At 44.3% G+C, this 25,268-nt stretch overlaps 1 protein-coding gene across 1 annotated transcript in view; it reads left to right on the top strand.

Moving 5' to 3' along the window:
• The window catches only part of PLXNC1 (plexin C1), a 165,281-nt gene that overhangs the window by 95,461 nt on the left and 44,552 nt on the right, over nucleotides 1–25,268 (top strand). The window contains exons 10-17 of the mRNA XM_008143843.3: nucleotides 6,831–6,973; nucleotides 10,217–10,396; nucleotides 12,539–12,626; nucleotides 15,572–15,775; nucleotides 15,902–16,087; nucleotides 18,651–18,753; nucleotides 21,713–21,814; nucleotides 22,150–22,253. Of these exons, the coding sequence (XP_008142065.2) occupies nucleotides 6,831–6,973; nucleotides 10,217–10,396; nucleotides 12,539–12,626; nucleotides 15,572–15,775; nucleotides 15,902–16,087; nucleotides 18,651–18,753; nucleotides 21,713–21,814; nucleotides 22,150–22,253 (1,110 nt within the window). The remainder of the gene's footprint in view (nucleotides 1–6,830; nucleotides 6,974–10,216; nucleotides 10,397–12,538; nucleotides 12,627–15,571; nucleotides 15,776–15,901; nucleotides 16,088–18,650; nucleotides 18,754–21,712; nucleotides 21,815–22,149; nucleotides 22,254–25,268) is intronic.

Here is a 25,268-nt window from a genome sequence, read left to right as displayed (position 1 = left end):
AAAGTATACAAACCCAGAGAGTTTCTCTGTGCCTCAGGCCTTATCTTAGTCATCCCTGTTTATGTCAACCCAGTGCCTGGCAGTTAAAAACACTTAATCGGTGCGGTTGGTTAAGTCTTTGATTGATGGATAGATTGATTGACAGAGATGGCATTTCAGCTGACCTTTGAGAGATAAGAAGCATCCAAACGCAAGGAAACTAAGGAGTGGGTATTCTAAGCAGAGGGACTAGTATAAGCAAAAGCATAGTGGGGGTGCCAGAAAATTCTGGGGTACCCATTCTAGGAAACCCCAAGTGATTCAATTTGGCTGGAGCAGAAGGTTGCAGGAAAATATGGGACATGGGTTTGGAATGCCCCTGGAGCCTGCATCTACAGGGCCTTACAGCCAGGCCTAGGAGTTTTCACTCTGTTCTTCAAAGGCATTAAAATGCTACTGAGATTTATTTTAGTCTTATATGCCCATAGTTCTGATTTATGAGATCTTATTCTTTTTAGCATATGAAGTTGCTCATCCCAGGACATGATACTTAGGAGATAGGGTTTCTGGTTCAATCCCAGTTTGGGCCTGTTGCCCTTGCACAGATTCATGACCTATGACCCATCCCTGTACTCAGACCTAAGGACAAGTGCTGTCATTTACCAGGGACTGGATTAAGGAAAAGCATCACCAACATAGGGAAACAGACTCAAAACCCAGTCTCTGACCTTTGGCTGAGAAGTGCTTTCAGAGACGGTTGGCCCTGTCACCCTGCCCTAACCTCTTTTCCTTCCTTTTCTTAACAATCATCTATCTAGTGCCTCTGCCTGCTCAGAGGAGAGTGGCTGCTCTCTTTCCTGTTCTCAAGGAAGGTTGTGAAGATCTGTGATAATGATGTTGTTCTAATATTTGTTGTTCTTGACGATATGCTTATCGCCAAAGTGCAGAAGTAAACCATACACAGCCATGTCTCCTCTAGAGGAATTTACATTCAAACTATTCCTTTTTTTCTCCTCCTCCATCACTTTTGAATATGCATTTTAATTTCTCAGGGGCGATAAGGACCTTGCCTTTAAAAGTGAAATTAACTTTAATATGTACCTTGTTGAGTAGCTTCTGTGGGCTCACCACTGTACTGCGTGCTGTGGGACTCACTGCCAATTGTTCATTCATTCACTCATGCATTCAAAATATGTCTATTGAACACCTACTCGTACTAGTCAGGCAGGCAGAGTGTGCGCCCTCAGGGAGCTTGCATTGTAAAACTTACAATATTTGGGAGGAAGTAAGATCCATTTCAGGCAGCAGGTGAGTGTGCATAAGAGAAAAGGATGTAGGCAGGAATGTCAGAATGTACTGCCCTGAGTAGTGATAGCTGATGCTAGGGGAGCCTATGCTATATCCGCAGCTCCGAGTATCTCTTTATGTCAGCCTCCGATGGACCGATTTTGCCCATTTTATAGACCAGGGCATTTTACAGAGGGTGAGTAGGAGGTAAATGACAGGCAAGAGGCTTGAACCTAGGCAGTCTAATGGCAGAGCCCACAGTTTTGGCCACTACTCTATGTTGTATGACCTTAGATGAAAATAAGCAAATGTTAAACCTAGTAGTATTGATGATAAAAATCAACCTGGAAGGGAGGAAACTAATACTAGCTGCTCTTGGCATTTGGCTGCCAAGCCTGCCCCATCTGTGCCGCAGATGGTAGGACAAAGACCTCCAGCCTGGGCAGGTGTGAGGGGAGCGTGTTAGTATCGAGCCTCCGAAGGAGACGGGTAGGTTGGGGTGTCAGAGTGATGGAGTCAGACCCAGGCAAGGCCAGCATCTTCTCCAAGACAGAAGGGAAACTGAGGCCCTTAGGAGAGTGGAGCAGCAAGAGTCTCATGACAAAGTAAAACCCAGCAGAAGGTGGATCTTGAGTGGCTGGGTTCAATCCGCAACCAGGGGTCTCTGCCGGAGAGGGAGAGCTGCCCTCCCTGGTCATGGAGTCCTGGTCGGCCAGTCCGATCGGCCAGTCCGGTTCTGAGGCGCCACATCAGGAGGGCTCAGTGACAAAGGGTAGCAGCTTTATGGAGTGGCCTTGGCAGCCCCCCCTTAGGGTCCTCAGGTCAGAGAAGTGAGCCTTGGTCTCTCAGCACAGAGCTGCGGTCCATCGCCTTCTCCCTGGAGGACACAGGTTTACCCTCAGTCGGCATTCTAGCTCTTGCCTGTTCCCAGGACCAACTGCAAGTTACATCTCAAGTTCCTAAGGTCTGTACCAGGGGCCCAAGCAGCAAATGGATAATCCATCTGATCCATTTAGCTCTCTTAATTTTTCTTTGGTGGGATTGTATTTTGCTATTTTCTTTCCATCTCTCACCTCCTTTTACACTTTACCATCTCCACTGCTGGTTGCCACTCTTAATCTGTATGTTTCATTAATATATTACTTCTGTCCTGCTCAGTCATTAATAAAGACGTTAAATAATTCTGAACCAAATCCTCACCCCTGTAGAGCCCTACAGGACACTTTCCTTTAATTAGTTATGCTACCTTTCATCTCTCTAAGGTCCTTTGGTTTCAGATTTCCCGCTGGGTTTGAATCCACGTGACTTTCATCCAGTCCTGTTTGAACTAATTTCATGAGTGAAAATCTGAGAGACATTTTACTGAATGTTGATTCAGGTCCAAGCCTACAGAGAGCTTTGCTATATTCAGATTCTTTTTAACAGATTAATAGAGAACAAGTTGGCCTTAATAAACTGAGCCTTCCTAATGTACCTCTTTCCAATATTCTTTTCAATCCTAGCAGTGTCCCCTCCATTAATGTCATGGCAGTTTGAATTGTGTTGACGTCAGACTTCATAAAAGGTACACTTTCTGTCGGGAGTAATCCTCTTAGACCTTTTCAAAGACGACTATTTCTTAGTGGTGTTGCTATTTCCAATAACTTAAATGATTTCATTTTTTAAAAAAATACACCTACTTGGGTATTCTGTAATCGCCTAGTTAACCCGTTTCTGATGTGCTTTCTTGTACAAAACAGGGAGTGATTTAAGCAACCAGAGCTCAAACTGTTTTATTACATAATTTAAATTTGGGCAGCCATTTAAAAATAACTCTTAAGTCTTTCAAATGTAACTGACAGGGAGTAGGCTACTCTGAGGTTAATTGCTGGACACCACAGGGCTGTGAGGGTTACATTCTATGGTATTTTGATTTGATATGTGGAAATCCTTGGACATAAGATGGGGAGGAATATCCCTATAGAAATTGTCTTTGTATCAAGCTAGATTATGTTTTTAAGTTATCCAAACCCTTCTATGTACAAGCTTGGGGCCCACTACTTCATGTCAGATGGTGAATTAACTCTTGATTAAAATACAAAAATCAACCTAAAATAGTAAGTGTGTGGAACAGTTTGTGGGGAGATCATTCCTTGCTTTTAATCTATATTGGATTTTAAAAATCTTTATCAGTAAAAATAGAAAATGTTATATTTGTAAGAATTGTTGCAGTCGTATAGCACAGCCATGTAGCTACCCAACATGTGTGTGTGTGTGTGTGTGTGTGTGTGTGTGTGTGTTTACGTGTACCTGCACTGTTTATTTAATGAGGTCCTCTTGGTAGCTCTTTGACTCACTTATTAAGATTAGGAGAGGTCCTCCAAGCAAAACAAAGGACAACTAATCTGACCCTCTTTGAAAGCGGCGTGGAGGCATCTGCTTTCATGAGATAGTCCAGAGCTGGATTCCATCGACGCCAGTGGAAACTTCTCCAAACAATAATGTTTCTAATGAAATCTTTTTGAAGTGGCAGGGCTGTCTCTCCTCGGGCGGGGGGGGGCGGGGGGGGGGGAGCGGATAAAGAGAAGGCTACGTGGCTGGTACTCTGATAGTGTTTATAGAGCCATTTAAGCAACAAAATAGAAACCCCTCCAAAACCTCATGTACATTTGTTATAAGGCTCTCTTCGCCCTCTACTCAGAGTAGAGAAGTAGCATTTGCTTGAATAGACATCAACAGTATAAATATAAGAAGCAGAAAGGGCTATCTAGAAAGGACCCCGGTATTTGGCTTTGATGTAAATATGAGTCTACATTGATGTTCACATAAAACAAAACAAATACACGGTTTCTCTTGACCCCCTAGGAAGACAGTGGACGCCTCTAGTGTAGGAGTCAGCAAACTTTTCTACAAAGAGCCAGACAATAAATATTTTAGGCTTTGTGAGCTATTCGGTCTCTATTGTAATGATTAAGGTCTGCCACTGTAGTGTGAAAGTAGCCACAGATGCCATGGCCAGTGTTATTCAGTGGTTAGAGTGCCAGCCCGAAGGATTATGAGTTCAATTACTGCTCAAAGGCATGTACCTGGGTTGCAAGTTTCATCCCATCCCCGGTGTGCAGTCGGTCTCTCTCTCTCTCTCTCTCTCTCTCTCTCTCTCTCTCTCTCTCTCTCTCTCTCCTTCCTTCCCCTCCCTTCCTTCCACTTTCTAAAAACCAATGGAAAAAATACCCTCAGGTGAGGATTAACATCAACAAAAACAAAGGCAAGAAGAAAGTGCACAAATGAGTGGGTGTGCCTATGTCCCAAAAAACACTCTCTTTATGGACACTGAAATTTCAGTTTTATGTATTGTCGCATGTCATGTATTATTACTATTTTTTGACAGATTTTCATGGGCCATAAAGAAACAAGCCAGCCCTAACCGGTTTGGCTCAGTGGATAGAGCGTCGGCCTGCGGACTCAAGGGTCCCAGGTTCGATTCTGGTCAAGAGCATGTACCTTGGTTGCGGGCACATCCCCAGTGGGGGGTGTGCAGGAGGCAGCTGATCGATGTTTCTAACTCTCTATCCCTCTCCCTTCCTCTCTGTAAAAGATCAATAAAATATATTTTAAAAAAAGAAAAAAAGAAACAAGCCATCGGGTGGATTTGGCTGCTACAGACAAATCCAGTAGTTTGCCAGCTCTTGACCTAATGCACACATCATGTGCCCCCACAGCACCTAGCGCTATTCTGGGGACTCTCTAGGTGTTCGGTAAACACTTCTTCACTTAGCTGTCGCGATGTCAGAGCAAAGAGTAAGCCTTTCCTATACAACACACACTTGACATTTGCAAGGGATTTATCTTTAAGTCTCTGCTAATCCCTCCATTCCAAGGACCACTCTTGCAGATAATTTCCCCCATAAAATGCACTCAAGTATAACAGAATAATTAAAGTGACCCTTTCAGGCCCTCCATGATTCTATAAATATGGGGCTAAAGTCCTTTACCAGGCGATTAAAATAAACTCTGCCACCGAAATCAATTCTCTGTCACATTACATCATTGCTGTAATGACATTAACGATGGATTGACCTCCATCGGAAAGACCAATCCATAATGATGATGAGTGATGGTGATCCCTCTACCCTATAGCACCTGTGTTTGCCAAGTGGCAGAATGATCAGGCATCCCTTTCAGTGGGATGGGCGGGCCCAGTAGCCCAGCAAGGCCATCCTGGTGAGTGTCACACACAAAGGAGCTGAGAATACTAGGCTGCCTCAAGAAACAGATGATAGGCAGGTGTTGGATGTGACTGAAACTGTCCCAGCAAAGGAAGAGCCTTCCTCCTACACTTCATCCTCCAAGTAGATACACTCGGTGTTTAGGCCTTGACCAAATTCCATATGATTATGCATTTCTGGACCTACAGGTTGTTTTCAGATATCAAGAGTGTGAGTCACCCATGCTGAAGATCTGTTGTACTTTATATTGGCCAGAATCTTAGAACCTTCTGTCTCGTTTTAGTCACCACATTATAGGAGAATACAGACTTGCCAGTAATGCTCTACAGAAGCACCACAACATGATCACAATGATAGATGGCAGCATCTATAGGAGAAAAGTAAGAAATCGGAATTGTTTTAGCTTTGAAAAGGAAGATGATTCTTACCATCAATAAGGTCTTTTTTAAAATTTATTTTTTTTATATATTTTTATTGGTTTCAGAGAGGAAGGGAGAGGCAGAGAGATATAGAAACATCAGAGAGAATCATTGGTCGACTGCCTTCTGCATGCCCCCTATTGGGGATGGAACCTGAAATCGAACCCTTCACTCTATCCACTGAGCCAAACCAGTAGGGCTTTTTTTTTTTTTTTTTTAAGGGAATTTGATTAAACGTTGCAAATGAAGAAGTAAGGTGCATAATACAGGGCCAGGTATCAGGTTTCCAAGGGAAACTTACTTGAAGAAAGGCCTGATAAAGCTTGCAATGGGTACCAAGGAGGAAATGGTGGTATCTGCAAACTGTGGAGAAGAAATGGTTGGCCACATGGGTTAGGCATCCAACTACTTGATATTAGGTGACTGACCAGGTTTCTCCCTGCAGTATACTTCTTGATTCAAATAGCCTATCTGAAATAAACAAAAAAACAGGAACTCTTTCTTGGGAATTAAAATTATCCAAAATGGCATTTGTTCTAACTAATGATGAGTCTGTCGTTGGCCCATGAGCAGTGGACTCCTTGTCTCTTCGTTTTGTTACATTGTGAGCCTCCAGGGTCTGGGCAGCGGCTAGCATTTTTGAGACTCTCGTGCTATTTCACTCTTCAGACAGAATGTCAGGCTCTTCAACTGTATTTTCAACTGTCTTGTGAGACAAAGACTAATTGGTTTGACCTCATGCTGTCGCGTGTTGAGAGACATGAATCTTCAGCGCTCTTCCTTGAATTCATTGATTTCATTAAACACTGTCTGCTCGTGTTTGCAAAATGTAGTAATTTCCCAGTGATTTCTTCGAACTGCAGTGCATAAACAGATTTTTTTTTGGAGCAATGCCATTTCTAAGCTTTGATCTTGTGTTTTAATCTTTTATTTCCAATAGGTCTTCTCTGTTAAGTCCATTGAGCCACAGAAAATATCAACCTTAGGGAAAAGTAACGTGATAGTCACGGGAGCAAACTTCACCCGGGCATCTGATAACATCGTCATGATCCTGAAAGGAACCAGTACTTGTGATAAGGATGTGTGAGTTCAAATATTAGTAATTTTTTCTCAATAATGTGGTGAAATGCTAAAACTTATGCCAAATATAATCATTATGTAGTCAAATTATTTCCATGTGCCAGAGTGGACCAATTACTCTGAATATTTGATATAATATATTTTTAATAGTAAAATCATTTATACACTACATTTGAAGTTAATTGTGAAAGAATCTGTCCCATGTTACCCACAAAAATCTCAGTACACAACAATTTCAGGATGTTGCCTGTTTTGGGTCTTGATTTGTTTTCATTAAACAAAACCAAGTATTTTGAATATCATTTTGAAGATGATCCACTTAGAAAAAACAGTCGAGTACCTCATATTTTTTTTTAAATGTATTTTTATTGATTTCAGAGAAGAAGGGAGAGGGAGAGAGAGATTTAAACATCGATGATGAGAGAGAATCATTGATTGGCTGCCTCCTGTATGCCCCCTACTTGGGATTGAGCCCAAAACCTGTGCATGTGCCCTGACCCGGAATCAAACTGTGATCTCTTGGTTGAGGGTCGATGCTCAACTACTGAGCCGTACCAACTGAGCCGTACCTCCAATTTTGATGGGAAAATAATAGCAACTCTTCAGTAGGTGGCCCAAAGTTAAAAGAAGAAATTTTCTGATCCACTTTATTTTTTATAGCCTTCTCTTTATTGGATTGATTTCAGGCCCAAATAATACCTAAATAGAATGTAAATTAGTATTTTTTTTAAAAAAAAGAAAGAAAAACAAATGCCCCAACCCAAAAAGTAACTGGTCAGTGTAACACTTGAACATCATTATTTCTATGACTTATTTTCCCCTAATTCATCCTTCCAATGAAACTTTTGAGAGAAAACATTTCAGTGCCTCACTGACAGTCTTGTACCAATGTTACCACCCCCTCAAAAAAGAGATGTGATAATAACATGATAGATAATTTGAGTTTTGTGCTTGTTAGTTTTTATAAGTTTGGGCTAATTTGAAATAAAAGACGTTGCCGTCTACATGAAGTATAATACTGAGCTCATCCCCATCATGGGAATGCATTGATGGCAATCTGCTGAAGCGTGGTGTTTTGGTTTTTAACTACTAAAACAGATTTGTACAGCGTTCCAATCTGCCACACTTATTTACTGATTTTCTGTTTTAATTCATTTGCCACATATAGCTGCCATCCCCTTCCCCTCCTAGCAGTAAATTTGGGATGTCTGTCACCTTTTGGGAAAAGCTGCTCACCGATGGCTTTCCTCTGTTTTGCTACTTACCAGAAGTATCCAGCTCACATTAGTGGCTGATCTGCACAACATGGGTATTTTTGTGCCATTTATCCTGGCTAAACACCTTGTTGCAAAAGCCTGTCATTTTGTATAACGAAATCTCAGTGTGTTCACTGGGAAGTAAGTCGTTTTTCAGAGCTTTACCCTGTTCCTGACTCTTTATGCTCTCATTTCAATTCCGAATGTGTCTTGAGATACTGCAGTTATTAAATTCAATGAGTCAGAGACCTTTCTGCATGTAGCATTTCACTAACCACATTTGTGTGGTGAACCCAAGTTCACGAGCAGTAAACATAATGCCCAGTTAATCCTACATCTGAATTCGTGTTGTAATCCCAAACTCTTTCAATATAGTATTTTTTAAAGCCTAATTACTCTAAAAGAGAAAAAGACGAGAATGGCAGTGGAACGACCCACATATCCACCTCTTTCCTTCTAAAATTTATAAACAAGTTTGAATTTTTTAATTATCAGCTATTCTATGAAGAGTTTCCAAGAACTAGAATGAAAATCTGAGGAGGTGGTAGTACAAACTGGCCCGTGTGTTTTTTGATGTTGCCTTACTATTTGAAGCTATTATTACAACTTAAAGGATCTGTGCGTGAAAGTTAATTATCATGCACATGTCCTTTGTAATAATAAATTCTCCTGTAGCATAATTACACTGAGTACTGTTCAGACACAACCCAGTCCCAATGATAGTGCTTTAGATGCCTATTGCAGACACGATGCACCGAGGAAGCTGCGGGTTCCAGGGGCCTCTTGTAGAAGGCTTTGCTTTGACTCCTGAAGGGTGGCAAGGACGCACCCTGCGGGTGTCAGCCACACCAGGAGAGTCCCAGCTAATTTCCAGTCTGGAGCAAGTTGGTAGGCAGCTTGGCTCCGATGGCTGATGGATTCTGAGCCCCCTGGGCCTCGCCGTGGACTTCAGTCCTGGGCTCAGTGCTCTTCGTACAGCAGAATTCCCCTCTCTGCCCGGGGTTGAGTTCTACCCTCCCGGAGCTCAACTGGGACTTCTCTCTCTTTTTTTTTTTAAGCTTTTCATTAAGGACATTTCCAAACATACACAAGAGAGAAGAGTCTATGAACCTCTCTGTACCCATCCACCAGCTTCAGAACTTATCAACATTTGCCAACCGTGTTTCATCTATCTCCTCCACATTTTTGGAGGGAAAGGAAGAATTGCAGTCAGAGTTTTTCAAAGCATATCCCAGACACCATATCCTTTCACTCATAAATACCTCAGTATGTATCTCTAACAGATAAGGATAGTGCCATGATTGTACTCAACAAAATTAACAGTAATTCCTTAATATAACTTAATACCCAGTCCATGTTCCACTTTCTATTGGCTGCTTCTTCCCTCATTTCCAAGAGAAATGCAACTAAAAACATAAAAATGCACAAAAGAGCCCTGGCCAGCGTTGCTCAGTGGTTAAAGTGTCAGCCTGCGCACCGAAGGGTTGCAGGTTCAATTCCTGGTCAAGGGCACATACCTTAGTTGCGGGTTTGCTCCCTGCCCTCCCCTCGCCCCCACTGTCGGGGCATATGCAGGAGGCAACCAATCAATGTGTCTCTCTCACATTGATGTCTCTCTCTCTCTCTCTCTCTCTCTCTCTCTCTCTCACAATATATATATATATATACATACATATATATATATATATATACATACATATATATATATGTATATATATATATATATATACACTCCCTCCGCCCTTCCCCCTCCACGTCTGTCCCTTCCACTGTCTCTGAAAAAGCAATGGAAAAAATATCCTCAGGTAAGGATTCACAAAACAAAAACATTCACAAAAGAAAGAGGAACCCTGCCTGGGATAATACCGCAACAGGATAAGTGGCCCTGGTTAATCAGCAGTTGCCTGCAGCTGTCTGCTAGTCCGGAGCTGTTGTTGGTAAGCAGCTGGGCTGTCTGTTTCACGTGATTTCTGTTTCTACCCCTTCCTAGAGTACGGGTGAGCCACGTGCTAAACGACACCCACATGAAATTCTCTCTGCCATCAAGCCGGAAAGAAATGAAGGATGTGTGTATCCAGTTCGATGGCGGGGACTGTGCTTCTGTGGGGTCCTTGTCTTACATTGCTCTGCCACGCTGTTCCCTCATCTATCCTGCTACCACCTGGATCAGGTATTTTCCAGATTCAGATTTCTCTCTCGTTGTGGTTAAAAAGGTCTGGTGCATAAAGTTCATGAATTTTATTCAGTTTCATATAGGAATCATCTGGTACAGTCACGTAACCCTCTTCACTCTGTCTCACTTCTACCATGACACAAAGCTTTTTCCTTCCTACATCCTTTGTTTTAAAGCCTTTAGAGTAAGCTGTTTTGAATAATTGGAGGAAGTATTGGGAGCTATCTAAATCAAAAGCAGTATCTAATTTCAAGGATTTTCCCTACATGAGAGATGGAAATTCTGAAATAAACCTTTCCAGATGAGTCCAAAAAAAAAAAAAAAATTATTTCCCTAGTTGAATTTAAATTCACATTTAGGTTTTGGAAAATAACCCTAAAATAGTTTCTTCACCTAACACAGCATGAAGCTTACTTTCAAAGTACTGTCTAGGTTAAACTAGTACTGTCTAGGTTAAACTTTCTTCACCTAACACAGATGAAGCTTTAAAAAGAAAAAAGAAAAAAATCACTTTTAATATTCTTATTTAAGTGAGAGAGGTGGACACATTAGGTTGCTAGGGCTCCCATAGCGAAGTGCCACAAACTGGGTGGCTTCAATAACAGGTCTTTATGTCATCAAACTTCTGGAGGCTAGTCGTCCAAGACCAAGGTGCTGTCGGGGTTGGTTTCTTCTGAGGCCTCTCTACTTGGCTCACAGACGGCCTTCTCCTCCCTGTGTCCTCACAGGGTCTCCGCCCTGTGCCCGTCTGTGTCCTAAGCTCCTCTTTTTGTAAGAACACCAGTCATACTGGATTTGGGCCTACCCCAATGGCCTCCTTGAACCTTGATGACCTATTTGAAGACCCTGTCTCCAAAAGCAGTCACCTTCTGAGGTACTAGGGATTAGGGCTTCAGTAGTTCCACCCGTAACAGTGGCGTGAGGAAAACCGATGTCTCCAGACCAAGGCCCAAGCGTGACAGTCCCTGCTCCGGGTCTAATTCCTTCCTGTGAATAAAGGCGCCCATTGATGCGGCACTCCTCACACGCCTGCCGCGGTATAGCTATCGACTCAGCTAATGCTCACAAGCGGAAAGGCTCTACTCTGAGTGGCCCCTTTTGCAGGTGAGGAAACTGAGGCATGGAGTGTTCAAATGACTTGCCCAGGCTCCCGGGATGCTGCGCTCTAAGACGCCAGTGTTCTGCTTTGCCATAAAATAAGAGGCTTCTTGCTGTCCAGTCACCTATGACATTCTGAGCCCGTGTCTCTCGGTGACTCCTGGGCAGGAACACGGCTCTGCAGCCCGGCCGTGGGCCAGGCTTGGCTTGGTCTCTAGTAACGGCGACGGGCTGGCACGAGGCCAGCTGGGCCCTTTGTCCTTGTGGCGGGAAAGTTCAGGGCTTGATGTCTTTCTTCTGCCCTACACAATTAGCCTGCTGGTGCCCACGTCCTGGTCTTGTCGTCATGGGCCCAGCTGACATACCAGGCTCCTGTCCCCTGGAATGAGTGTCTAGTGACCTACACGAATGAGGGTGTGAGGGCAGCCAGAGCTGTGAACAGCTGTTTATTTCACATCTAATGACCACTTTGCTTATATGCGATTATGTGCTAAGAATATATGAACTCATTCGGCTTGGTTTTGGGGAGATAGAATGTAGCTGTTATTTATATGGTTTGCTGTCACTTATAATTGTACCTTGTCCAAAGTGTTTTCTGTCTCCCTAAATAAATATAATTGGTAGGTAGGGAGTTTGATTTTGAAAATTGTTAGATTGAAGAATCTTCATATAGATTAAGCAGCAATCAAACAACATTCTGTTCAGTGAAACCTTTGCAAGATACAGCGGATGATCTGATTATATGTGGCAACATGACACAACAAACTCAAAATTCCACGAAAGGATTTGGGCATTTCCTACAAATTATAAAAGGATCTGACGTGATTTTTTTTATATGTATGTATCTTAAAAATTATGACTTTGTAGCCAGTATCTTTAAAAAGACTTCTAAAATTTGTCCTGCATTTGGAATTAAGATTTGTTAATTTGCTCTCAAATCTGAGTTTCATGGTAAGTGTGAACAAATTGGTAGCTTTGTTCATAAACACAAAGGCCTGTGTGTTTGCTATGAAACTCTTATTGTTGCTTTTTCCCTTGCAGTGGTGGTCAAAATATAACCATCATGGGCAGAAATTTTGATGTAATTGACAACTTAATCATTTCACATGAGTTAAAAGGAAACATAAACGTAAGTCTTCGGCTGCTTTGTAATAGTTATTTTCAAGGATGATTTTGTTTTTATAACACCAAAATATGCTGGGGGATATAGTTTATTTCTGTGCCTTGTGACATTATATGCGCTTACCTGGTGTATGATATACACCACCAGTGCTGTAAAGGAAATAATAAGACCTTATACCTGTGTTGAGTATTTCAAGCTGAGGCACAGAGGAAAGGAGTGAACATGGTATGACAGGACCTGCCATTTCCTCCGTGTATGATTTGTGGCGAGTCACTAATGAGGCACTGTTTGTGATACGTGTGAAAACGCTGTGTGAGTGGGGAAGGCGTGATGTAGAGGAAAATGGCATTCCTGTGGCGATCAGGGGGTGTTCCATCGCACAGAGAGCGGCGGTTCAGCGGGTCGGTGACCTCTAAGGTCCCAGAGGTCGTAGCAGAGGCTTCTTCTCTTGCCATTGTCTCTTTGACCCGACCTGGTCCCTTCCTTCTGACCTCGCCTCCTCTTGCCTTTCATCTCTCCACACAGCGGTCTGGCGTCCACCCCTCCCTCGGTTCTTACACCAACAGGAATCACACAAGAAACGATGGGTTTCCGATACAGGTTGGGGTTTCTGAGTGCAGGTCTAAACTCCTCCCGAATGCTCGCCTCACCCTCTTTCCTTTCTGTCCTGCTTTAATGAGATGTGGCGGCTGGCGGCTCGCTGGGGCCCAGCCTGACCACTTCCCGACCACTGGAGCCCTCACGGGCCCGGCCCCAGTGTGGGTTCAGGCTGCAGGAGGCCTTGCTAAGCCATCCTCACACACACGCCCGTCCGCTGACGTGCTTCAGAGCCAGTTCCAAGCCTCACGCTGTATCTGATCCCAGACCACGTCCCCACGATGTGAGCACATCCCACTGCGTTGTTCGCGTAGGCTGACCCTCTGGCCAGAGGCCTGGCCTGAAAGTGTGCGTGGACTGGCTCACCCTCCCGGCGCTGTTCCTAGATCGAGTAGAACTTATTGTGCATCGACTGTGGGCAAAACATTTTGATGGGCGCAGGGGGAAAAGCAAATAAGATGGTCACGTGGCCTTCATGGAGGGAAATAGCCAATCCCCGCTGGCACTGAAGTTGAAAGCATGGGGCGTCCTCAAATTCTAGGCCTCTGATTCCCGGCCCGCTCAGAAGCCCCGTAAGTCCAAGAGGGCCCTGTGTGTTTCCCCAGGAGGGGCATTGAGTGGGGAGGGATTACGAATGTCTGCGAGTGGAGCAGGCTGGGTAGCACTGGATAGGTGGGGACGGGAAGGCCAGTTCAGGCGCAAAGGACGAGGACAGGTCACTCCCAGGCCTGTGGTGGGACCGTGTCAGCTGGCACCCAGAGGGTGGGGCGGGAAGGAGCGAGCGGGCTGGCAGGAGTACCAGGCAGGCTTTGCCCTCAGTTCTCCAGGCGGCGGGGAGAATTGGAGGTTTGAGCATGGAGGGGCGTGAGCATAGGTGCCTTTAGGATTGCTTTGGCAGTGGTGCGTGGGAGAGGTGGTGACTGATAAAAGGCCAGGAGACCGATGAGAGTGCTCATGCCAAGGGCAGGTGTGTTGGAGATGGGAGCGGGTCCGGTGACTCCGCTCTCCGTTGGGCTGTTCTCAAGGGGGCAGGTCTGGACGGCCGGGCAGAGTGAGGAGCCCGAGATGATTGTCCTCTTCGCAAAGCAGAGCTGCCGTAAGAGGGAGAATGGGCACAGCATGGTGGGGGTGAGAGCGCCGAGGAAACAGAGAGGAGCGCCTGGGGTGGAACCTTGCACAGTACCTCCATTTTAAGGAGTGAAAGCAAATATAAGATGGCCAGTGAAGCTGGCCAAGCAGTTGCTTGGAAACTAAAAAAAAAAAAAAGAGCATTTCCGATAGTGGCAGCTGATAACTAGTATGGAAATTGAGAGAGTTGAGGATAATGAGGTTCGGGTGACCCCGTCACCGATCATCTTCCTGGAAGACACCTCTAATAGGAAGCCGGCCTGCTGGGGTTACGGCTGCTGCGAAGCTAGGGCAGCAGGTCGGTGGTTTTCATCGCAGCGCCAGAATGTGAGCCGGGGCCGGGCTGTCGTTGGAAAGGTGTGACGGGAGAAGGAGGTTTTGCTTGTCCACATCTCAGCCCTTGGCATCAGATTTTCCCACCTCTGGCCTCGTCCTACCTCCTTTGTATACGCCGGTATGAGAGAGTAAATAAAAAGAGGAAAACTCCCCGCCTGGCTAATTCCTTTCCGCACACTGTATTGCTCTTCTGTAAAACATTCGTCAGCCTCTCTTTCCTAGCAGCTTTCTCCGCCCCTCTCTCTGCGCCTGAAAATGCCAATATTTATGTGTTAGTTTTTATAAATAAACCTGTAAAGTGGGCCAGCCGTTCTGCATTGTTTCCAGCCCTCATGCTCTTCTTTCCAGGGGAATGAATTGTCCCTGTAGCTTGTGCTCCCCTGTTTTCTGTCCGGCCTGCAGAGCCCTCTCCTCCCTGTGGTTAGTGGTTTCCGCTGGAGCCTGCGGGAGGTTCCTGACAGGGCTCAGCCAGCTTGGGCCTCGTGGGGGTTCCTCTCCTCCTTCCCCGGGGTTTCCCAGGACTCAAGCAAAGGACACTCAGGCCCACTGGTGCAAAGCCCACTTCTCTCTGCATACCAGTTTCCCCCCCATATCATCCCCTGGCTGCTTTCATTGTCACCAGTACTAATAATGATAGCTAGGCACTATACTAAGCATTTTTGTGTGGATAATCTCATGCAATATAGCCCTTATTTAACTTAATGAGCCCTCATCTCATTTAATTAGATGTAGGGTTCATTCAGCCCTGCAAGGCAGGTGGTATTGCTGCCCCATTTTGCAGATGAGAAAACAAGCACCAAGAATTTCAGTCGCCTGGGTCACTTGGTTCTTAAATCCCAGAGCTGGGACCCGTTAATGACGTTGTGAAACGCCCTTTTCTTCTCCCTCAGGTCTCTGAACAGTGCATGGCCACGAAATGCAGTTTCTCAGCCCCCAGTTTAAAGAGTTCAAAAGTGCGTACGAATGTGACAGTGAAGCTGAGAGTTCAGGAGACCTACTTGGATTGTGGAAGCTTGCAGTACCTCGAGGACCCCAGATTTACAGGGTACCGGGTTGACCCCGAGGTGGACACAGAATTGGAAGTAAAAATTCTGGTATGTTTCTCTTGGTCCGTGTGGGCTGTGCCCCCCTCGACTGGACGACTGGAAAGGTGTGCTGTGTTTTGTTGGTGAGTTTCCGCATGCACCCTGATTTCTTCATCTTCGCTTTGTTCTTCACAGAAAGAAAATGATAACTTCAACATTTCCAAGAGAGACATTGAAATTACTCTCTTCCATGGGGAAAATAAGCAGTTAAATTGCAGCTTTGAAAACATTACTAGAAATCAAGATCTCACCACCATCCTCTGCAAAATTAAAGGCATCAGAGCTGCCAGCAGCATTGCCTCCTCGTCCAAGAAAGTTCACGTAGGTCACCTGACCGCCCTGCATGCTGCCTTATTTGGGGGAACTCCTTGGCTAAACCAGAATGGAATCCGTCTTGATTCTTCAGATCTTCGCTTTAAATAGAAGATGAACAAAGCTGATAGTGGAGGCCCCGGCATACTTCCTCCGAAATAGCTGCCAGAACCCTTCCCCGTGCCTATTTGAATGTCAGAGCGGTGAACACATCATTGTCTACACTGCTAATGAGTCTTGATAGCTTTTGTTCTAGCCATACGTTGAGACTGTAGCATCTGCAAACAGAATCCCCACACCCCTTGACGGATGAGCTGTCATTCTTTCCCCAAATGCAGAGATGACAGTCTCAGCAGAACCCCAGAGTGGGGCCTCTTTAGCCCACTCAGAGGGGCACTCAGGCCTCACGGAGGCCAGATCATCTCTGGGTGGTGGGCTGCTCCCTCCACCATGAAGTCATACTCGCTGTGATTAATCTTTTCCCAGCCATGTTTGAGGGCCCCATCCCTGCTATATTTATGTCCCCCAATAAAGATGTGAGGCCATGGGGAAGGGAGACATATTAGAAGTCTCCCTTTATAGTGTTTATGCCATATGAGGCTCTGCACAGTCTATAACAGGGAAAAAATGCTTTATGACCTAGAGTCATAAATAATTGGGTAAAGGACAAGAAAAAAAGAACTTCAGACTGGAAGGCAAGACAAAAATGTGTTCATGTCCCAGCTGCACCAGCTAATAGCTGTGTGGCCTTAGATGAGTCACTTAGCTTCGCCAGGCCTCCCTTTGTCATCTGTTGGATGGTAACGATGGTAATAATCGTCATCAAATCAATAACAACTGCTAAACTCACTAGTGCTCCCCTATGTCCAGTTAGCTGAGAAGAGCAAATGCTAGCATTCTCCATTATTTATGAAATAGTTCCTGAGTGCCACACTGTGCTGGGGACAGCAGAGGAGACGAGACAAAAGCACTGTCCTTTATGGAGATTACCTAAAGAGATACATAGCAAAGAAAATAAAATTGTGTTAGATGGCCTGGCCGGGTGGTTGAGTGTCATCCTGTACACAAAAAGGTCAGGGCACATATCTGGGTTGCGGGTTTGATTTCTCTCCTCTCCTCTCCTCTCCTCTCTTCTCCTCTCCTCTCCCTCTCTCCTCTCCTCTCTCTCTCTCCTCTCTCTCTCCCTCTCTCTCCCTCTCTCTCCCTCTCTCTCCCTCTCCCTCCCTCCCTCTCTCCCTCTCTCTCTTTCCTCCTTCTTCTTCTTCCCTCCTTCCTCAATTTAAAAAACATTTTTAATGTGTTAGGTGGTGGTAATTATTATGGAGAAAGATGAAGCAGGCGGGGAGGGGACTAGGAACATGAGGGCAGTGTCTTCAAGTTCTTGATGGTGGGAAGAAAAGGTCTCCCTATAAAGATGCCATTTGAGTAAGGAGCTCAAGGAGGAGAGAAACGAGCTGTGGGTAGAGTGAGCGAGGTGAAGGGAGCCAGAGGTTACAAAAGGTCCTGAGTCAGAAGCCTGCCTAGTGCATTTGAGGAGCAACAAGAAGGCCAGTGGGGCTAGAGTTGGGGGAGTAAGGGGAATGTTCTGAGGGAGCTGGAGAGTGAGTGGTGGGAGCCAGGAGAGCTGACACTAAAGGGCTTTAGGCAGGAGTGCCATGAGCCGACTTACTTAAATGATAGAGCACAGGTAGTCTTCATGACGATGCTACAGTTTAAAGATGAAGAACGTGAGGATTGGATGGTTGATAACTATCTCACGCTCCTGCAGCTGGTAAGGAGAGCAGGGGCAAAGCTGGGTCTTAGGACCTGGGCTCTCTTTTGGGGTCCAGAATCTGTGCTCTGGCACTTTGCTCAGATGCTGCAGGGGGGCTGCCCTGGCTCCAGGGGTGGAAATGTGCCTTAATACTTGTGTGTGTGTGTGTGTGTGTGTGTGTGTGTGTGTGTGTGTGTTGATGCAAAACTAAGGCTTGATAGTGAGTTTTTCCCTCTACAAGTTGTACAGAATTTTTATAACCAAAAACTAAAATTGGTAAAAGCCCTCATGGATCATCTAGGAAGAATTGCCAAACTGGGTTTTGCTTCATTTAAAATAGGCCTGGCCAGAAAATGCAAGAAGTAGAAAAGATAAGTCTGTTGCTTCCTTGGTCAAAGGGTAAGGGGCTTCTCACCTTCAAGTTTTCACCTCCTTAAATCCCCAGCGCAAAAAGGACCTGTGATCGCACCTTTCCCCTCCCTTTACCTTGTTTGTAGAGATCGTTTATGCTCTTTAAGATAAAGTGGGCTTAAGTTGACACGATGCTTTTGACTTCCTTGGTATCTGCAGATTTAAAATCTCCAGGTCTAACCTAGTACACCTCAAATGACATATCTAGAAACCAAGGCACAGAGAATGTTCTTCATTGGCTCAAGGTCACAGAGCTAATCTGTTCCAGAATGGGACTTGAACGCAGATATCTCACTTAGCTTCCATCTCTTTCTGTATCTTGGGGGAAACCACGTGGGGGGAGAAAATTGTATAAATAGGTATGGTGGCGAACTCCATTGGGTCTAATGACGCTCTTTGTTCCATTAGGTCAAACTGGGGAACTTGGAGCTCGATGTCGAGCAGGAATCAGTTGCTTCTCCTCTGTACTTTCTGATTGGGCTTCCCATCTTGCTCGTCATCGTCATTTTTGGTAAGTGCCCCATTTAATTTTGTCAGAAAAATTATTCCCCGGGGCCTCTCTTCAGGCCGACTTACAGCTTCCAGGGGCTGTTTGCTTCAATGAAGTATTAATGCATGAAAACCCAAATCAAACTTTGTGGCATGAATAATAGCTGCATGTTGAGGGCTTTCTAAACATGTTTAGGATGCTTTACAGTTCTTGTAGAGAGAGACAGAGACAGTGTAGCATCTAAGAGGGGGAATTTGTAAAAAGAAAACCCCCTGTGATGGGTCACTCTGAAGAAGAGGATGCCAAAATGCAACAGAAAACAAAAAAATCCACTCATCTTAAAAATGAAAACTAAATCAAATAACCTTTGCTTGTAACCAAAGATCCCAGTTGGCTGAAAGGTAATGAAACAAACCAAGTTTCTCTACAGCCACAGGCCACTTATATTGCTCCACTGTTTTTTCCTTAATGTTTCTAAACGTCCCTGGAGAAATAAAGTTGAGCCGCAAATACAGAAAGAAACCACAGATCCACGGTTAGCTACATAAGCCAAACTTGCAGAGATCAAATGGGATGGGATGATGTGTGGTCTACAGTGAAACAGCGTATCTGGATATTGCTTCTTTCTCCACTTCATCTTGCTTCTATCTTGCTGTGGAGGCAGTAAACCGAACAGGTTTAGTGCTGGGTTCGTTCCCTGCTCTGCCATTTACTAGCTGTATGACCTCAGGTCAATTCCTTCGCATCTCTGTTTCTCGTTGCCTTACAGTCAAAGGGCCTACCTTATTGTGATATTGAGAGGATTAAAAGAAATAACTCACAGAAAGCCTTGAGACCATTTAGGAAAAAAAAAAAGAATATTCAACAATTGTCAATTGTTATTATTTTATTCTAGAAAGTTTTTCTTCTTTTAATAGAAGTTTCATGATAAAAAAAGACCTTGCTACCAGTAGATGGGAGTGATGCTGGAGGAAACAAAATTAAATACGGTTTCTCCCTGGACCACTTTGCAAAGTCAGCAGTCTTAACCATAACATGCATTGTACACCTTCAAGAAAGGGTGGGGCATGCAGCAGTTCCCAGGTGGAGCACGGACGCCTTCTTCCCAGGAGCAGTACTTGGGACTTTTGTTCCCCAGGCTGCGCTCTGGGCAGCACTGCTCACTGCATGGAAAGGGAGCTAGCGGCACAGCCACTGAGCAGTGAGCTTTTCGTGGCTGAGATCTCCAGCGGAAGCCACGGTGGGATGTTTCGTGGGCGGCAGGCTAGGCCAGGTGCGTGAGTGCTTTCACTCAGGATGTGACTGCGCACTGGAGAGCAGACTCCCTGCAGCTGCGATGACCGGGCCTCCCGGAAACCCTGGGAAAAGAGATGAGGGTTTCAAGGACTTTGCAGATACCAAGGAAGCCAAAAGCATCGTGTCAACTTAAGCCCACTTTACCTTAAAGACCATAAACAATCTCTACAAGCAAAGTGAAGGGCGGGGGAAGGTGAGATCACAGGTTCCTAGTAGGCCGCAACGGGGACGTGAATTTAGAATGAAACATACCTACGGCTGCTTAACTGCAGCGGATTCTCAGACAACTTGGGAAGAGCATAAAAAATACCTGAAACGATCATCGAGAGGGCAAAGAGGGTCCCTGCGAGAGGAGTTCATTCCGAGGCCAGTTAATCACACACATAAATCTTCCCTCCCTGGGCTGAGGACCACCCTCGACAAAGGACTAGCCTTACCTCATCTTCCCTAGCCCCAGAGACGGCACAGTTATTAGCAACAGAACAGATACTCAATAAACACAAGGTAAATGGATGCAGAGATGGATGAGTGAATGTGTGAGGGAGCGAGTATCTGGAAGGAGATGTTAGCAACTATTAACAGAAAACCTTAGAACGGCAATGCCTATGTTAAGTTGAAGTATGAAGTGCCACATTAGTTGTGGAGAAGAGTTTCGTTGTGGTTTTTTTTTTCTAAGAACGTAAGAGAAAACAGACTTAAAATGAAAAGCAGCTCAGAACTAGAACTCACAAACTAAGTGGCTACAGGGACCAGGAACCTAGATGAGTTAAGTGACCTGAGCAGAGCAATAGAGAGTAGTGGAGACTGTGGCAAAAACCCACTGAACATATGCCCTCTCTCAAGGGGTAGCTGCTACTCAGCTCCAGCAAACTGATGCTGTGGGGAAATTGGGACCCAATGATCCAGCTCTTCCAAATTTTCAAGAGATTTTTAAAAATGGGAATCATCTAATTTAAAAATATTGTGAAGTACATCAAAATTTTTTTAAAATGCTGTGTGGGCCAAACAAAACACATCAGTTAGCCAGATTCAGCCAGTAGGCAACCACCATGGGATCGCCATGCTTGAATGAGCCTTGGAACATTTTAATAGTTGTGTAGATCTCACTTGTAAAATATAGTTCTGCTAGGAAAAGGGAGGGGTGGGATGGCAGGATGAGATGACAAAGTCATGGGAGTCCAAAATCCCAGAAGAATTCTGAGGGAATAATGTAAGTAGGGCATTTGTCATCACAATTCAAATGATCAGGTAAGCAACACGGCTTACACTGGGGTGAGCAAAAGTATGGAAAATAATACAGTCGTTTGTTTGGAAAATAATACAATAATTAATGAATAATAATACAAGAATAAGCTGTGTTTCACGTGCTCACAACTGTAAGCCTCCTTTTGCCCACCCCTGTATTTCTCAAACACTAAAATACACGCGAAGGTGATTTGATTTAGTCTTCATTTTTAAGATGAGTGGGGGGTTTTTTGTTTTCTGTTGCGTTTTGGCATCCTCTTTCTTCAGAGTGACCCATCACAGGGGGTTTTCTTTTTACAAATTCCCCCTCTTAGATGCTACACTGTCTCTGTCTCTCTCTGTAAGAACTGAGTCACCCAATAAAGGGTGACTTTCGTTTTTCTTTTGTTTTTTTTTTAAGTTAACTTGTCAATCTGATGCTGGGTCTCTGTGTTCGCAGTGGCCGTGGGGGTGACCAGACACAAGTCAAAGGAGCTGAGTCGCAAGCAGAGCCAACAGCTGGAGCTGCTGGAGAGCGAGCTCCGGAAGGAGATCCGTGACGGTAGGCTCCGAAATTTCATTCTAGAAAAACAAGCCTTTTTGTATTGTTGTTTTTGTTTTTTGTTTTTTGTTTTTTGTTTTTTGTTTTTTTTTTGCCCTTAAATGGAGGCAGCCACGGTAATGAGAAGTGTTTGTGTAATAGAAGACAACTGAACAGCAGAGTCTGGGCCTGACTTTGTGTCTTATTTCAGCTCCTCTCTGCAGCCAACCAAGTAATTATCTATTGTTTCTTCTCTAATGAAAACCAAGGTCAGACTTCGCATTACACAAAGCAGCACAAGATTTTATCCACTGTTTGCCGAGTTAAAATATTGCTCTTGGGATTCTGTTTTGCAGGCTTTGCTGAGCTGCAGATGGATAAATTGGATGTGGTTGATAGTTTTGGAACTGTTCCCTTCCTTGACTACAAACATTTTGCTCTGAGAACTTTCTTCCCCGAGGTAAGAGCATTGATCATGTTCCTAAGGTTGAATCTTGAATAATAATGAAGGTGCTTGTTGCTATTGTTAAAGCGGGTGTTTGCTTCCCAGGCAGCTGCAGATGATGTGCTTGGTGCAGAACAGTGGCTTAGGTTGGAGCAGATCAGGGAGGCGGATAGTTATTAATTGGATTGATTAGGGTACAGAGCAGTGATGGGTCGCTGGCAATTACTCTTTGTCCAGTAACAAAAACCTCGGAGGGACAGAAGTTCAGAGTGATGATTTTTGCTTTATTTTACTACCAGTGTAGAACTGAATTTGTAGCTGGGAAGCGAGCTAGTTTATTTAAAAATCAATAAATTGTGGGCTGGCCAATTTATTGTGTTTATCTGCATGACTTCCATTGCAGCCACTAGATTATTCACTATTACTTCTCAATTGGAAATGAAAAGTACTACCGGCCGAGAGGCAGGAAAGTAGACATGTCTAGGAGAATTTGAGTTAATAACAGCCATTCTTAACAATGTAGAGTTTTTATGGTTCCCTTCAGTAGTTATTATTTAGCTAATCAGTAAGTATCATGCTCATTTAGTAGAAGTAGCTGCACGCAATGATGGATTTGCTATAGGACTCCAAGGGGTGGTCTACTCAACCCTTTGGGTTTCGATCTCACTTATGTTCTCACACCTCCATTCTCTCACCCACTCATGCAGCCTCCTTCATTTACCCTCCCAAGTCTTTGGCGAGGTACACTCATCCTCCTGTCATCACCCCCACATCACAATACCCCCGCTCCACCAAACTGCCCTTTTTGTCCCGATCTGGTGACCACCAAGAGGCCCAACCTCTGGAACACATCAACACCAATTAGCATGATTAAACCAAGACTTCTAAGCCAGAAATCTCTCCAGGCCAAAAGCAAGCTTGTATCCCTTCTCGGTAGCTTCTCCGCTACATTTGGCCAGAAGCCTAGAGTTCAGAAATCCAGACCCATGCCATAAGCAATTTCTAGTTTCTCTATAATTCTAGAAGTGGGCACGGTGACATGTGATGTTGTGTCTGGAGATTGGGATGCTGCCATAAAACACCCACCATATTTTTTGTGTAATTCTTACTGTCGTAAATCAAGGAGGCTATAAATAAGACTTCAGCTTTTTGCATTATAAAGTATTTTTTAAACTTATCCTCCAAAAGTACCAGCCGCCAAGACTTGCCATTTTGCCACCTCACCCATTTCTACAGAAGAGCGCCGCTGAGGGAGGGAGCTCAGTGCCCTGAGTCAGGATGACGGTGCAGAGCCTCAGCCAAGCTTGCATCAGGAGTCTCATTTCCCAGCTCTCGGACATCCCCATTAAGAATTTAATACCAAGAAAATGACAGAGATTTCTACCATCAACATGAGTACTGTGTGGGCTTTCACAGTTAATGATTGCTCTTGAGTGCTGAAGAGAATAATCTGTGGCCTGAAAAAGAAGTTTTCCTATCTTCTAAATTCAGTAATCAAGAGCAAGAAAGAGTGATGAATACAAAGAAGCACTGTTGCAACTGTTTCAAAAAGTCCCAGGAACAATTCTGTATTATCTTAGGACAGCGATTTTCAACTGGTGTGCCGCAGGAATGTTTAAAACATGCAATACCAGTCAGGGGCACTGACCTCTTTTCCCTTAGTCTGTCAAATAAAAAAATGACAACAGCCAACACAACAATAGCCAAGGTGGCATTTCCTATTTAAGTTCAAGAATCAATCTGTTTAAATTGCCCATCTACTTAAAGTTGATTCAGCAGAAGAATAGTAGGAAGTAGGAGATGCAAATCCAGAGTTTGATTTTTCTGCCTACTACTAAGGGAAAGTATGGTGTGAATGAAGCAAAATTATACCATTCGGCGGGGGGCGGGGGGGGGGTCAGATTGGCGAAAAAAAATATGTGTGTGTGTGTGTGTGTGTGTGTGTGTGTGTGTGTGTTTTGGTGTGCCACAGAATTTTACCAATTAGTCTGTGTGTGCCATGAGTGAAAAAGGTTGAAAATCACTGTCTTAGGAGAAGAAAATGAGTTGCAAAAAGCCAAACTGATTAAACTCTGGATTATGTATAATCTTGAAAGGCAATTGGAAAAGCCATAAAAACTGAAGCCAGAAGGAGTCATTAAAGGAGAAGACCCAGGGAAAAAACGAGCATAAGTTTATCAGAACTCTATTGAGAAGACCTAGGTTCAAGCTGAATTAATAATAAGTAAGAAAAGGTACAGGGAACACACCCTATTGGGACAGTGCCCATTGAAATGCACACCAGCTGCAGACCTTTCCTCCTGTTCATCGGGCCCTCTGCTGAGAGAGCGGGAGCTCCCACCTCTGGCCTGGAGGTTGGGTGGTAGAGGGAGAGTTTGGGTGGTCAACACCTACCAGAGAACAGTAGGCAAAACCCAAAGGAAACTGGAGGTTCGCAGAGGACCAGGCATTACCAGTTCCTGGTTCTTCACCTGGCCAGTTGGGTTTGACTTTTACAGCCTTGCTTTTCGTTATGTTGACTAGTTTGTTTTGCTGAAAATAAGACAAGAAATAAGGGTAAGCAGAGCATCTAACTTCCTAGCAGAGGGAAGTTTGAATGGAAGGAAGGAGGAGCCTTAGGGAAGCCAAGGTGGCATTTCCCTATTTAAGGTCGAGAATCAATCTGTTTAAATTGCCCATCTACTTACAGTTGATTCAGCAGAAGAATAGTAGGAAGTGGGAGATGCAAATCCAGAGTTTGATTTTTCTGCCTACTACTAAGGAAGAGTATTGCCAAAGTGGTTAAGGTCTTCTTGCTTGGGTTAAAAAAATAAAGCAGAAATTCTCTGCGGAAGAAGTTTAATAAGATAAATAGCCTAAAGTTCCAATTATTACCCCCCAAAGAAGAAAGAACACTGAATGTTCTGGAGTTTATTTTTCATTCTGTTGACTCAAAGTGTTATTCGGCATGCTTTTAAAATTTAATCATTTAATTCTAATAAGATTTATGATACATTAAAAAAAGAAAATTCACATTTAAAAGTTTATATC

This window comes from Eptesicus fuscus, chromosome 7 (genome assembly GCF_027574615.1).
Source record: "Eptesicus fuscus isolate TK198812 chromosome 7, DD_ASM_mEF_20220401, whole genome shotgun sequence".
NCBI lineage: Eukaryota > Metazoa > Chordata > Mammalia > Chiroptera > Vespertilionidae > Eptesicus > Eptesicus fuscus.
This window is presented reverse-complemented; position numbering and strand designations above follow the sequence as displayed.